General features: G+C 42.9%; 1 protein-coding gene across 3 annotated transcripts; it reads left to right on the top strand.

Annotated features, from left to right (window-relative positions):
• The first annotated feature begins 4,370 nt into the window (after window positions 1-4,370).
• Window positions 4,371-10,422, top strand: LOC103115798 (protein PET117 homolog, mitochondrial). Of its 3 annotated transcripts, XR_009548426.1 has the most exons (4): window positions 4,422-4,558; window positions 6,641-6,747; window positions 9,432-9,481; window positions 10,273-10,410. XR_009548426.1 is itself a non-coding variant. In XM_007525644.3 (2 exons), exons 1-2 carry the CDS (start codon window positions 4,463-4,465, stop codon window positions 10,417-10,419), a joined length of 243 nt encoding a protein of 80 aa, XP_007525706.1. In that variant the 5' UTR covers window positions 4,371-4,462; the 3' UTR covers window positions 10,420-10,422. The 3 variants fall into 3 exon arrangements, 1 of the variants encoding a protein (XP_007525706.1); XR_009548425.1 differs by lacking the exon at window positions 6,641-6,747 and having other exon boundaries at window positions 4,427-4,558; XM_007525644.3 differs by lacking the exons at window positions 6,641-6,747; window positions 9,432-9,481 and having other exon boundaries at window positions 4,371-4,558; window positions 10,273-10,422.
• Window positions 10,423-10,702: the final 280 nt, after the last annotated feature.

Here is a 10,702-nt window from a genome sequence, read left to right as displayed (position 1 = left end):
AGTATTCTCTAATTCCATTCCAGGTGGTTCACTTCCTACCGAAGTCCCAAAACCTAGATATAGGCCAGGTCCTGTGAGATAGAGCATATGTTCACATGTATCCATAAATTAGGGCAAAATATATACCTGAAAGCAAAAGTACACAATAATCTGCAGTGAGTCAGTATAAAGTTCCTAATGAAATAATATCTAATTAGACTTAGATACCCTCCTCACCTACTTCCAATTCAGTTATCTCACTCACTCCAAAGTTAACCTTAGCAAAGCAAGGACTGCAAAAGCTCAATAAGCAAGAGACTGGCATACTTTAATGATGACTTTTTAGTCACTATCAGGCCACCCCATCAGCTGGAGCCATATTTGGAGAGTCCTGAGATTCCTGAACAGACATGATGGGCCTAGACCTCAAATCCCTCTTGCCTTGTTACAGATCATCTCTATCAGGAACAACAAAGTAGGCCCCTTTGTGGGCCCCCATAGGACCTTGCCCTCAACTTGGATCAACAATGTTAGAGAATGTCCCATCCTCCGAAGGGAGGATGGACAACATACTCTATGCTACATCTGAGGAAGATGGGTCCTGATATTGGGGCAGCTTGGAATGTTCCTACTCATGACCACAGAATGTGAGCTCAGATCTACAGGGATGCAGAGGTCACATAGGCTCCTGAGCTGAATATGGGCCCCAAATCACATCAAATAGATGGGGTTTACAGTCAACATTATCTATACACCTTCCCCATAATAGGGAGCTACTCTCTTCCCAGATCCAGCTTTCTGGTCCTTTTCCAGCCTTGACATCATCTCCCCAGACAATAAATTGGATCCACCTATATATCAGATTTCAGGCTTAGGGAAAAAAAAAAAAAAAAACTAGTATAGACCCAGGCTCTTTGGAATATAACTAAAATATGCCTACTAGCTATCTACAAAATGGAGGACCCCCAACTCTTCATCTGCACTATTCCAGCCTTTAGGTTCATGATTAGTCAACAGCTTGTTTGGCTTTGTATGTTAACTCTCTTTTCAGCCACCAGATTCCAGATGCTAGCAGGATGCTGGCCAGAATTCCCTGGACAGACAACCTCACCAATATGTCCTGGAGCTCCGCCTCCCCAGAGCTCCACCCTACTAGGGAAAGAGAGAGGCAGACTGAGAGTATGGAATGACCTGTCAATGCACATGTTCAGCAAGGAAGCAATTACAGAAGCCAGACCTTCAATCTTCTGCATCCCACAATGACCTTGGGTCCATACTCCCAGAGGGTTAAAGAATAGGAAAGCTATCAGGAGAGGGGATGAGATACAGAGTTCTGGTGGTGAGAATTATGTGGAGTTGTACCCCTCTTATCTTATGGTTTTGTCAGTGTTTCCTTTTTATAAATAGAAAGAAAGAAAAGACCAGTGACTGCAGTGATTGTGCATGTACAAGGCCTGCTTCCACACACAAAAATTCATGATGCTTGATCATGCTAAATGCTTGCTAATAATCATAAAGTTTTTACCCTCCCAGTGGGGGAGTGGCCTCAATTTTAAGTTTAACACCTTGTAGAAAGGTATATGTCTATATTTCTTTTGAAATTATTTCAGGAGCACTTCTCAGCTAGAGTCTCCACTGGTTAAGGAGGACTTTTCCATTTAGTGGGAATTAGTGATGATTTACTCTGAAAAGAAAGAACATGAAGTCAACAGTAACCAGTTATCTGATTTCTGGATAAGAGAACTGGGTCTTGACTTCTGTGTTGGGTAATACAGACTCTGGAGCAGTAGATCCAGATTTAATTTGGGGTAATAGTTCATCGCTATGCCACAGATTGGGTAGATCAAATAGAACTTTACTTATAACATTTCTGGAGCCTGGGACATTGCAGATTGGGGTCCCAGCATAGTCATATTCTAGATGGGCCCACTTCTTGAATTGTAGACAGTCATCTTCTTCATGTAAGAGAATGGTAGAGAAAACAAGCTCTGCCTCTTTCTCATTTTATAAGGACACTAATCCCTTCATAAGACTCCACCTTCATGATCTCATCTAAACCCAGTTCCCTCCCAAAGGCTCCACCTTCTAATACCATCTCATGGAGGTTATGAACTTAATATAAGAATTTGGAGGAACCTGGGCTGGTAAAATAGCTCACTTGGATAGTGTACTATTTATTTTTATTTTTTATTATCTATTTTTATTTATTGGTTAGAGATAGCCAGAAATTGAAGGAGAGGGACAAAGAGATACCTGCAGTCCTGCTTCACCACTCATGAAGCTTTCCCCCTGTAGGTGGGGACCAGGGGCTCAAACCTGGGTCCTTGCTCACTATAACATGTGCACTCAACCAGGAGCACTGCCACCTGGCCCCGATAGTGTACTATTTTGACATGTATGCAACCCAAATTTGAACCCTGCCCCTACCACATTGAAGGAAGCTTTGGTGTTGTAGTTTCTTTCACTCTCTCTTTCTCTGCCTCTCTCTCTCTCTCAAAACAAATAAATATATACACAAATTAGGAAGAACTCAGGCATGCAAACAGTAGCTGCTTCTTGTCAAATGTCACACTCTTTTTTTTTAAAAAATTGTGATAATCTTGATATACCTCTGTGTCTTAACTCCATGCATTAAGCTGCTCAAAGAATGAAAGGTTACCCAGCTCTTGGCACATTCAATCCAAGTTTGTCTGAAGAGTTCTGGAAGCAATACCAGAAAAGAATCAGTCAGCAAGCCTAGACTCTGCTTTTTGGAAGGCAGCTGTGCTTACCATTATATGACCAATGCACCTGGTCTTTTTGGAAATGTATTCATTTGTAGAAGCTCTTTGGAAAAACTCCTTTTTTTTTTTTTTTTCAAATATACTACACATTCTGAAAGTGTACTGACTAGGTAGACATTATTACTATTAGTTCCCAGGCATACCTTCCATTTCTCCTTTTTTTGACAAAGATAATATATACAGTGAATAAAGCACTTCTTTATTACAATAAATGCAGCAACTATGCCTAATACAAGGCAACCAAAGCCCAATTCCAAGTTGGACATATAATCAATGATGAAGGTTGCAGTGAATTGGAAAATTTACATCAGTTCTAAAGGGGCAGCGGCTGTCGTCTAGTGAGAGCTAGTTAAAATTATGTGAGAACATTGTAAGCTTGGGACTGACAAATATTTTCATTATTTGCCTTCAGATACCAAATGAAAATTATTTTAATGGAAAACAGTTGATTTTCAAATTTTGATGGGCTGCAGGCTATCTCTCAGAACTCTATCATTTGTGTGACAATATACAAAACATCCTGTTTAGATTTATATAAGCAGATAATCCACTTTTAAATGGTATGTTTTTATCATATACTAGATTTTTCTTAAGTACAATTAAAGGGACTTGGAGATAACTTATCTGATAGGGCACATGCCTCACCATGGTTGAGTGTGTGTGTGTGTGTGTGTGTGTGTGTGTGTTTGCGCGCGCGCATACCTTCCCCTGGAGCACTAGCAGTGCTGTGCTCTTTCTCTCTCTATTAAGAAGAGTGAAAATCAGCTCAGAGTAGTGAAATAGTGCATGTGCTACACCCTGGCATCACAACAACAAAGAATAATAGCAAAGAATAAAAAGTCATATCAACTGGACAACCTTTAAAAAATGAATCTCATAACTTAGCTGCTTAAGCACACGTGGCACGTGGCGCAAAGCGCAAGGATGGGTTAGGATCCGGGTTGGAGCCCCTGGCTCCCCACCTACAGGGGAGTTGCTTCACAGGCGGTGAAGCAGGCCTGTAGGTGTCTATCTTTCTCTGCCCCTCTGTCTTCCCCTCCTCTCTCCATTTCTCTCTGTCCCATCCAACAACAACGACATCAATAACAACAACAATAAAACAACAAGGGCAACAAAAGGGGATAAATAAATATTAAATAATAATAATAAAATAATTTAAAAAGATAAATATGAATCCTCCAGCAAAAACTCCTCTCTTGGTGGCACCTCTTCCCTTGCCAAAAAAGTAGTGAGGGCTGCGTTTGGTGAAGTTAATCTTGAGGAAAGCATCAGGATCAGTCCTCCATCAGAACCAGCCTAGTGTGGCAGAGGGGTAAGTAAGGTATCCCCGTGGAAATAGGCTCCCTCCTCCATACCCCAGGACATCTCCTGCTGCAGGGAAGGAAGCTCAGAGTGAAGTGGTTCAGGTAATGGGACCCTTGCAATATGCTTGGAAACGCTCTGGGTATAAGTTCTCTGAACTGGAGGCATTTTACTACTGTCACCCGGAAAGGGTACGGTGGGAGCCCCTTTGTCTTAAGGAGCCCCGCCAAGTAGAGCGGGCGCGTCGACTTTCGATTGCTCGCGCCTGTTCGATGTGGGCGGCGCTAGAGACGGTTGGAGCTCTGCGCTCAACGAGTCGGGCCTGGCCGCCACAGGTGGCTGGGCGCGCCGTCTGTCCTGGGGTCCTCGGGTGGGCGGAGGCGGCGACAGACGCGGGGATGTCTAGGGGCTCGAAGGTGGTGCTGGGCCTCTCGGTGCTGCTGACGGCGGCGACCGTGGCCGGCGTGCATGTGAAGCAGCGGCTGGACCTGCAGGTCGGTGTCACGTGATCCTTTCTTCCGGGCCCGCGCGATACCCCGGGGCCCTCGGAAGGGCCGCGCGTGAGGGGTCGCGCCGCTCCAGGTCTTCGAGTGGCTCCTGAGCGACCGGACAGCCCGACCGCTGCGACCCGGTCCCCCGCTGCAACCGGGGCGTTGCAGCCGCCGCCTGTGAGGCCAAGCCGGCGCCACCGAGCGCGCACAGCCCCGGGGAGGGTGGTCAGTTTGCTGGTCAGACCACCAAGCAGTGTGACCAGCTCTTGGCATCTCCCGGGGCCGCCAGGCTACGGTGGAGTCCCCCACCCCAGACCTGCTGCGCCACGCTCCCCGGGCCAAGGTCCGGGCTTTGAGGATACTGTTTTTAACGCTTGTAGGTTTTTGTCTCAAGGTACAAGGAAGTCGACCCCCCCACCCGCTTTCGTATCTTTGACCACAGTAATTTGAGGGAGATTCTTGCTTTTTTTTTTTTTTTTTCCTTCAAAAATTGTTTTTGTTTTTAACTAGAACACTGCTCTGCTCTGCTCTGGTTTATGGTGGTGCTAGGATTGAGCCTCAGACAGGGAAATCTTTGTGCATAACAATAATGCTACCCCACCCTATTATTATTATTATTTAATATTTTATGTTTGAGATAGAAACACCAGAGCACTGCTCAGCTCTGGCTTATGGAGATGCGAGGGATTGAACTTGGGACTTTTGGATCTTCAAGCATGAGAGTGTTTGCATAACCATTACGCTGTCTCCCCCACTCTTTTATTATTTTTTAATGTAAATTAACACTTTTTTAGCCAGAGCATTGCTTAGCTCAGGTTTACAGTAGTGCTGGTGGGGACTGAACCTGAATCTTTGGTACTTCACTCTAAAAAGTTCTGTGTTGTTTTTTTTTTTTTGTCTGCGAATCCACTGCTCCTGGAGGCCGTTTTTCCCAGTTTGTTGCCCTTGTTATAGGACTTGTTATAGTTGTTATTGTTGTCATAGCTGTTGTTGGATAGGACAGAGAGAAATCGAGAGAAGAGGGGAAGAGAGAGGGGAGAAAGACACCTGCAGACCTGCTTCACTGCCTGCGAAGCGACCCCCTGGAGGTGTGGGGCCTGGGGCTCGAACCCAGATCCTTATGCCCATCCTTGCGCTTTGTGCCATTTTGCTCAACCCCCTGCGCTGCCGCCCAGCCCCCGAAGGTCTTTCTGCGTAGCCAGTATGCTCTTTTCAGTCCCGTTTATTACTAGGATTATTATATTTTTTTAAGGCCCAGTTTGCTATGGTGTAGGGAATGATAAAGTATCCGGACTCCAAAATTTGGCCAGTGCTTTTCATTGCCAACCAGTGTCCATTCTGTATCTCTCATATTTTCTTATTCAAGTTGATCGAGATTTTCAATGATTGATCACCGTGTAACAGATAACATATACCAGGCACTTTGCGAGGGTGGGGGAGAGAACATGTTTGCTTATGAGTAGGGCTGTGTGTTGTGCAGACAGGCAGTTGAGTAGATGCAGGTATTGAGATTTGAACCTAGTTTGAGAACAGTGAAAGTCATAAACTGGGTAATCAAGAATAAGCAGTCTGTTTTGTTGTTGTTTATCTGTGCGGTATACAGAAATGAAGCAGATGAGGTCTTTGTCCTTGATGTTTACAGTCTGGTAGGAATCAGAAAAAAAAAAATGTGATAGCAGGAAATTAAGAGTGTCAGTGATGAAAGGGCAGGAAGAGATTGTAGATAAGGGATTAACTTTTAAGGGGGGGGGGCAAGCTTTTGGGATAGAGACAGCAAATATCTCCTATAAAAGAAAGGAAGAAAGACAGGACAATCCAGGGGGAAAAAACTGACATGGAGTAGAGGATGTTCTGTCAAATATTGCTCTGAGGTTAGTGAGGCTTTTAATTTTATGACTGAGGATCAAATTAAACACTTAATACATGCACAACTTGCACTGTGCCACTGACTTACATCCAGAGTCCAAAGGAGGATTTAGAATCTGGGGTTGGAATGGGATCTTGATTCTGAATCTTGGTTATAGTCTGAGGTTCCTGGGAGGATTTTACAATGTTATAGATGCGGTACTTCCTCTCCCTCCCCAGACTTATTAAATCAGAATACCTTGGAGATGTGAAAAGCCACCCAGAGGATTCTAACATGCACTCAAGAGTTGAAAATCATAGTGATAAAAGAATGGAGAAACAAAGAGGTATTTAAAAGTTAGAGGTGGGGGCCAGGTGGTAGTGCACCTGGGTAAGTGCACACATTACAGTGCACAAGGACCCAGGTTCAAGCCCCTGGTCCTCACCTGTGGGGGGTGGGGAGGGAGACTTCACAAGTGGTGAAGCAGGGCTGAAGGTCTCTCTCTCTCTCTCCCTCTCCCCCTCCCTCCCTCCCTATTTCTCTCTGTCCAATAATAAGTAAATAAAGATAAAAAATATTTTAAAAGAGAGATAGATGAGGGTTGACCATAGTAACCAATATTTACATTACATCTGGACATTGTGGACTTTACTTTCTAGCATTGGGTAAGAGTAGGACAAGTGATCGACACAGTGTGTGTCTTGGAAAGTTCAAAGAAGCAAGAAATAAAGTAATGAATTCATATCCTTTTTGACTACTGAGCACTTTATATTCATTGTCTTTAATCTTCAGAGAAATCCAACAATACAGGAGCCAGAGTTCTAGGTGTTAGAGTTACAACAGGGGGAGAGATCTTGATAGGGAAGTGATTAGTAAAGTCTTGAAGTAGAAGTCACAGAATGGATGTGACAGGTGATCATTATAGATACTGAGCAGTCCAAGATGTGGCACAGTGTGTAAAATGTTGGACTCTCTCCAGCATCTTGAGGTCTTGGGTTTGAGCCCCAGCAGCATATGTGCCAGAGGAATGTCTATTTCTTTTTCTCCGAGTGCTCCTTTCACCCTAATAAGTAAAATCTTAAAAAAAAAAAAAAAAGACATAAAACCTTAGGGGAAGACAAGACAGTGAATGATGGAAGAGACTAACCCTTCCCTTTGAAATCTGAAAAGGTGTAAGGGAGAGACTCAGAGGCTTATATGTGGAAGGAATGATTGCAGGTGTTGGGTAGGGTATGCTGGGATGCTCTGGTGAAAGCAGAGAACAGGGAGAAGTGGAATGAGAACCTCCATTTCTATCCTTAGAACTCTTGCCAAAGGGGCCGGTTGGTGGTGCACCTGATTGAGGGCACATGTTACAATGCGCAGGGATCTGGGTTCGAACCCCCTGTCCCCATCTGCAGGGGGAAAGTTTTTCAGGTGTTGAAGCAGGGCTGCAGGTATCTCTCTCTCTCTCTCTCTCCCTTCCCTCTCAATTTCTGGCTCTCTATTTAATAAATAAATAAAAATAAAAAAGAAGAAGAATCCTTGTCAAGAGCTCCGAATTCAAGGAAATTGTTATCTGCCTAGGACTCTTAAATTTCTCAATTTTTCCATTAGAGTGAATGAAACTATAGGTCTAGAGAACATATAGTAAACATGCACTTGGGAATGAGTTTTTCAAATAAACATAATAATTAAAAAATTACCCACACCTCAGCCATAACCCTATTAAGTCGCAAGGTGGTTGTTAAAAGCTTATTAGAGTATTTTTGTGACTATAAACTATAAAATGCTAGTTATTGGTAATTGGCTGAATTGATAAAAAAAAATTCATCTGAAGGACTTAAAGGTGGGTGCTGGACTTGCATACCCATATGTTCCAGGTTTAGTCCCTGAACCATTTGTGACACTCTGCTTCTCTCTCATAAATACATACATACATGAATAAATAAATTTTTTAAAATCTCGTCTTAGGTACTGTGCTCGTGTTCTGGAATTTTCTGTTTAAATGCTTGTCAAAGTTAACTCCATTGAAGGACTTTTTACTTTCCCCTCTGGTAGTAACATTCTTTCTTACGCCCCATCCCATTTCTGAATTACATAATTGATTAGTTCTGCCTAATTTCTACTTTCTCTCTTTACATACTAGAAGGAACAGGTGTCTAATGCATTCGTATAGTTTAAAGTATAGTACTTCCCCCCTTTGTTTAATATTTAGCTAGGATAGCTATTAAGGGGAAGGTAATTCACAGTTGCTATAATAATTCTTGTAAGCTACTAAGGCATTGGGACCAGGAGGTAATTCACCCAGTAGAGCACAGCCCTTGTACTCATGAGGCTATTTTGGGTTCCCAGCAACATAGATAGTACCAGGGGATCTCTGTTGATGGCGAGTAGGGGACAATACCATGCTTTCTTTCCTCTCTCTGTCTCTCCATTTCACCTCTCTCCCTTTTCCTCTTTTTTTTCTTTTATTATTGTTGTAATTGATGTCGTTATTGTTAGATAGGACAGAGAAATGGAGAGAGGAGGGGAAGACCTAGGAGGAGAGAGAAAGATACCTAAAGACCTGCTTCACCGCCTGTGAAGTGACTCCCCTGCAGGTGGGGAGCCGGGGTCTCGAACCAGTATCCTTATGCCGGTCCTTGTGCTTTGCGCCACTTGTGCTTAACCCGCTGCACTACACCTCCCCCTTTTCCTCTTTAAAGAGAGAAAAAAAGAATTGGATCAAGAAGGCTACTCAGTGGTATAATGCATATGTGAGGCCTTGAACTCCTTTCCTGACACGAGACTTAAAAACAAAGTTTTGTTACTTTGAGGGAGACAGAAAGAAATTGAGGATGGGGGAGTTAGGGGATGAAAAAGACATACACACACACACACACACACACACACACACGGACACATGTGGCTGGAGCACTGTTGGTAAAACTTCCCTTCTGCAGGGGGTGGGGTGGGAGCTTGAATCCAGGTTCTTGAACATTGTAATGTGTATACACAACCTGGTATACCATCGTCTGACCCCTAGAACAAAGTTTTTTTTTTCTCCAGGGTTATTGCTGGGGCTCCGAGCTTGCACTATGAATCCACTGCTCTTGAAGGTTATTTTTTCCCTTTTGTTGCCCTTATTGATTATTGTTGTTGTTATTGCTGTCGTTGTTGGATAGGACAGAGAGAAACTGAAAGAGATGGGGAAGGCAGAGAGGGGGAAAGACAGACACCTGCAAACCTGCTTCACTGCTTGTCAAGTGACCCCCCTGCAGGCAGGAAGCCAGGGGCTCAAACTGGGATGCTTACGCAGGTTTTTGTGCTTCCACACTGTGTGCGTTTAATCCGCTGCACTACCGCAGCCCCCAGAACAAAGGTTTTTAAAGCATTATATGTTGATTACACTTTAAATTTCAAGATGATGGCATTTTTGTCTTTCTTTTTTTTTTTTTTTGTTTGCTTTTTAGTTTTCTATACTGAAGATTCAAGATTTTCTGTACTGAGTATTCAAGAATATTTAATATTTCTCAAAGTACTGTAAATAGTAATTTTAGTGATTATACAGCCATATTTAAGGTTTTCTTTATTATATTTACATAAATCAAAATTACCTTTTTCTACAGAAAGTTAAAATAGTAACTGGATATTTGAAAAGTTATGTTGAGAGATAGCATACTGGTTATGCAAAAGACTCTCATGCCTGAGACTCCAGGGTTCTAGGTTCAATCTAAGGTACGGTATACCATAAGCCAGAGCTGAGCTGTGTTCTAGTTAAAATGAGAGAGAGAGGGAAATTTGAACATTTTAAGCTAATTTTGGTAATACTGCTCTTTAGATTTGAATGGCACAAGTATGGGAACCACCTTTTAAAGGTATTACTAAAATCTGTTTCTTATGTTTATAGAGGCTTCATGACGGAGTAATCAGAGACATTGAGAGACAGAACCGGAAAAAAGAAAACATTCGTCTTTTGGGAGAACAGATTATTTTGACTGAGCAACTTGAAGCGGAAAGAGAGATGTCTTTGGCAAAAGGATCTCAAGAAACATGACTTGAAATGAACATGAATTATTGGTGGGACAGTTGGTGCAGAGTGTGTGTGTGTATTGACAGAGAATAGCAAAGTGAGATCTTCAACTGTGTGTGTGTGTGTGTGTGTGTGTGTGTGTGTGTGGTGGGGGTGTCACTGTCCTTTCAAACTGCTTCCCAAAAAGGACAATGGATCATATATACTAAATTGTTGCTTTAGAAGTCCTTTATATCTGCGTGAAGAAGTGACAGATATTCTTCTGAAGAGTTTCTGTTTGAGTGACTGTGATAGAAGCTTGGTGTCC

This window comes from Erinaceus europaeus, chromosome 1 (genome assembly GCF_950295315.1).
Source record: "Erinaceus europaeus chromosome 1, mEriEur2.1, whole genome shotgun sequence".
NCBI classification, from domain to species: Eukaryota; Metazoa; Chordata; class Mammalia; order Eulipotyphla; family Erinaceidae; genus Erinaceus; species Erinaceus europaeus.
The sequence above is the reverse complement of the archived record's forward strand: the minus strand, read 5'-3'. Positions and strand labels throughout refer to the sequence as shown.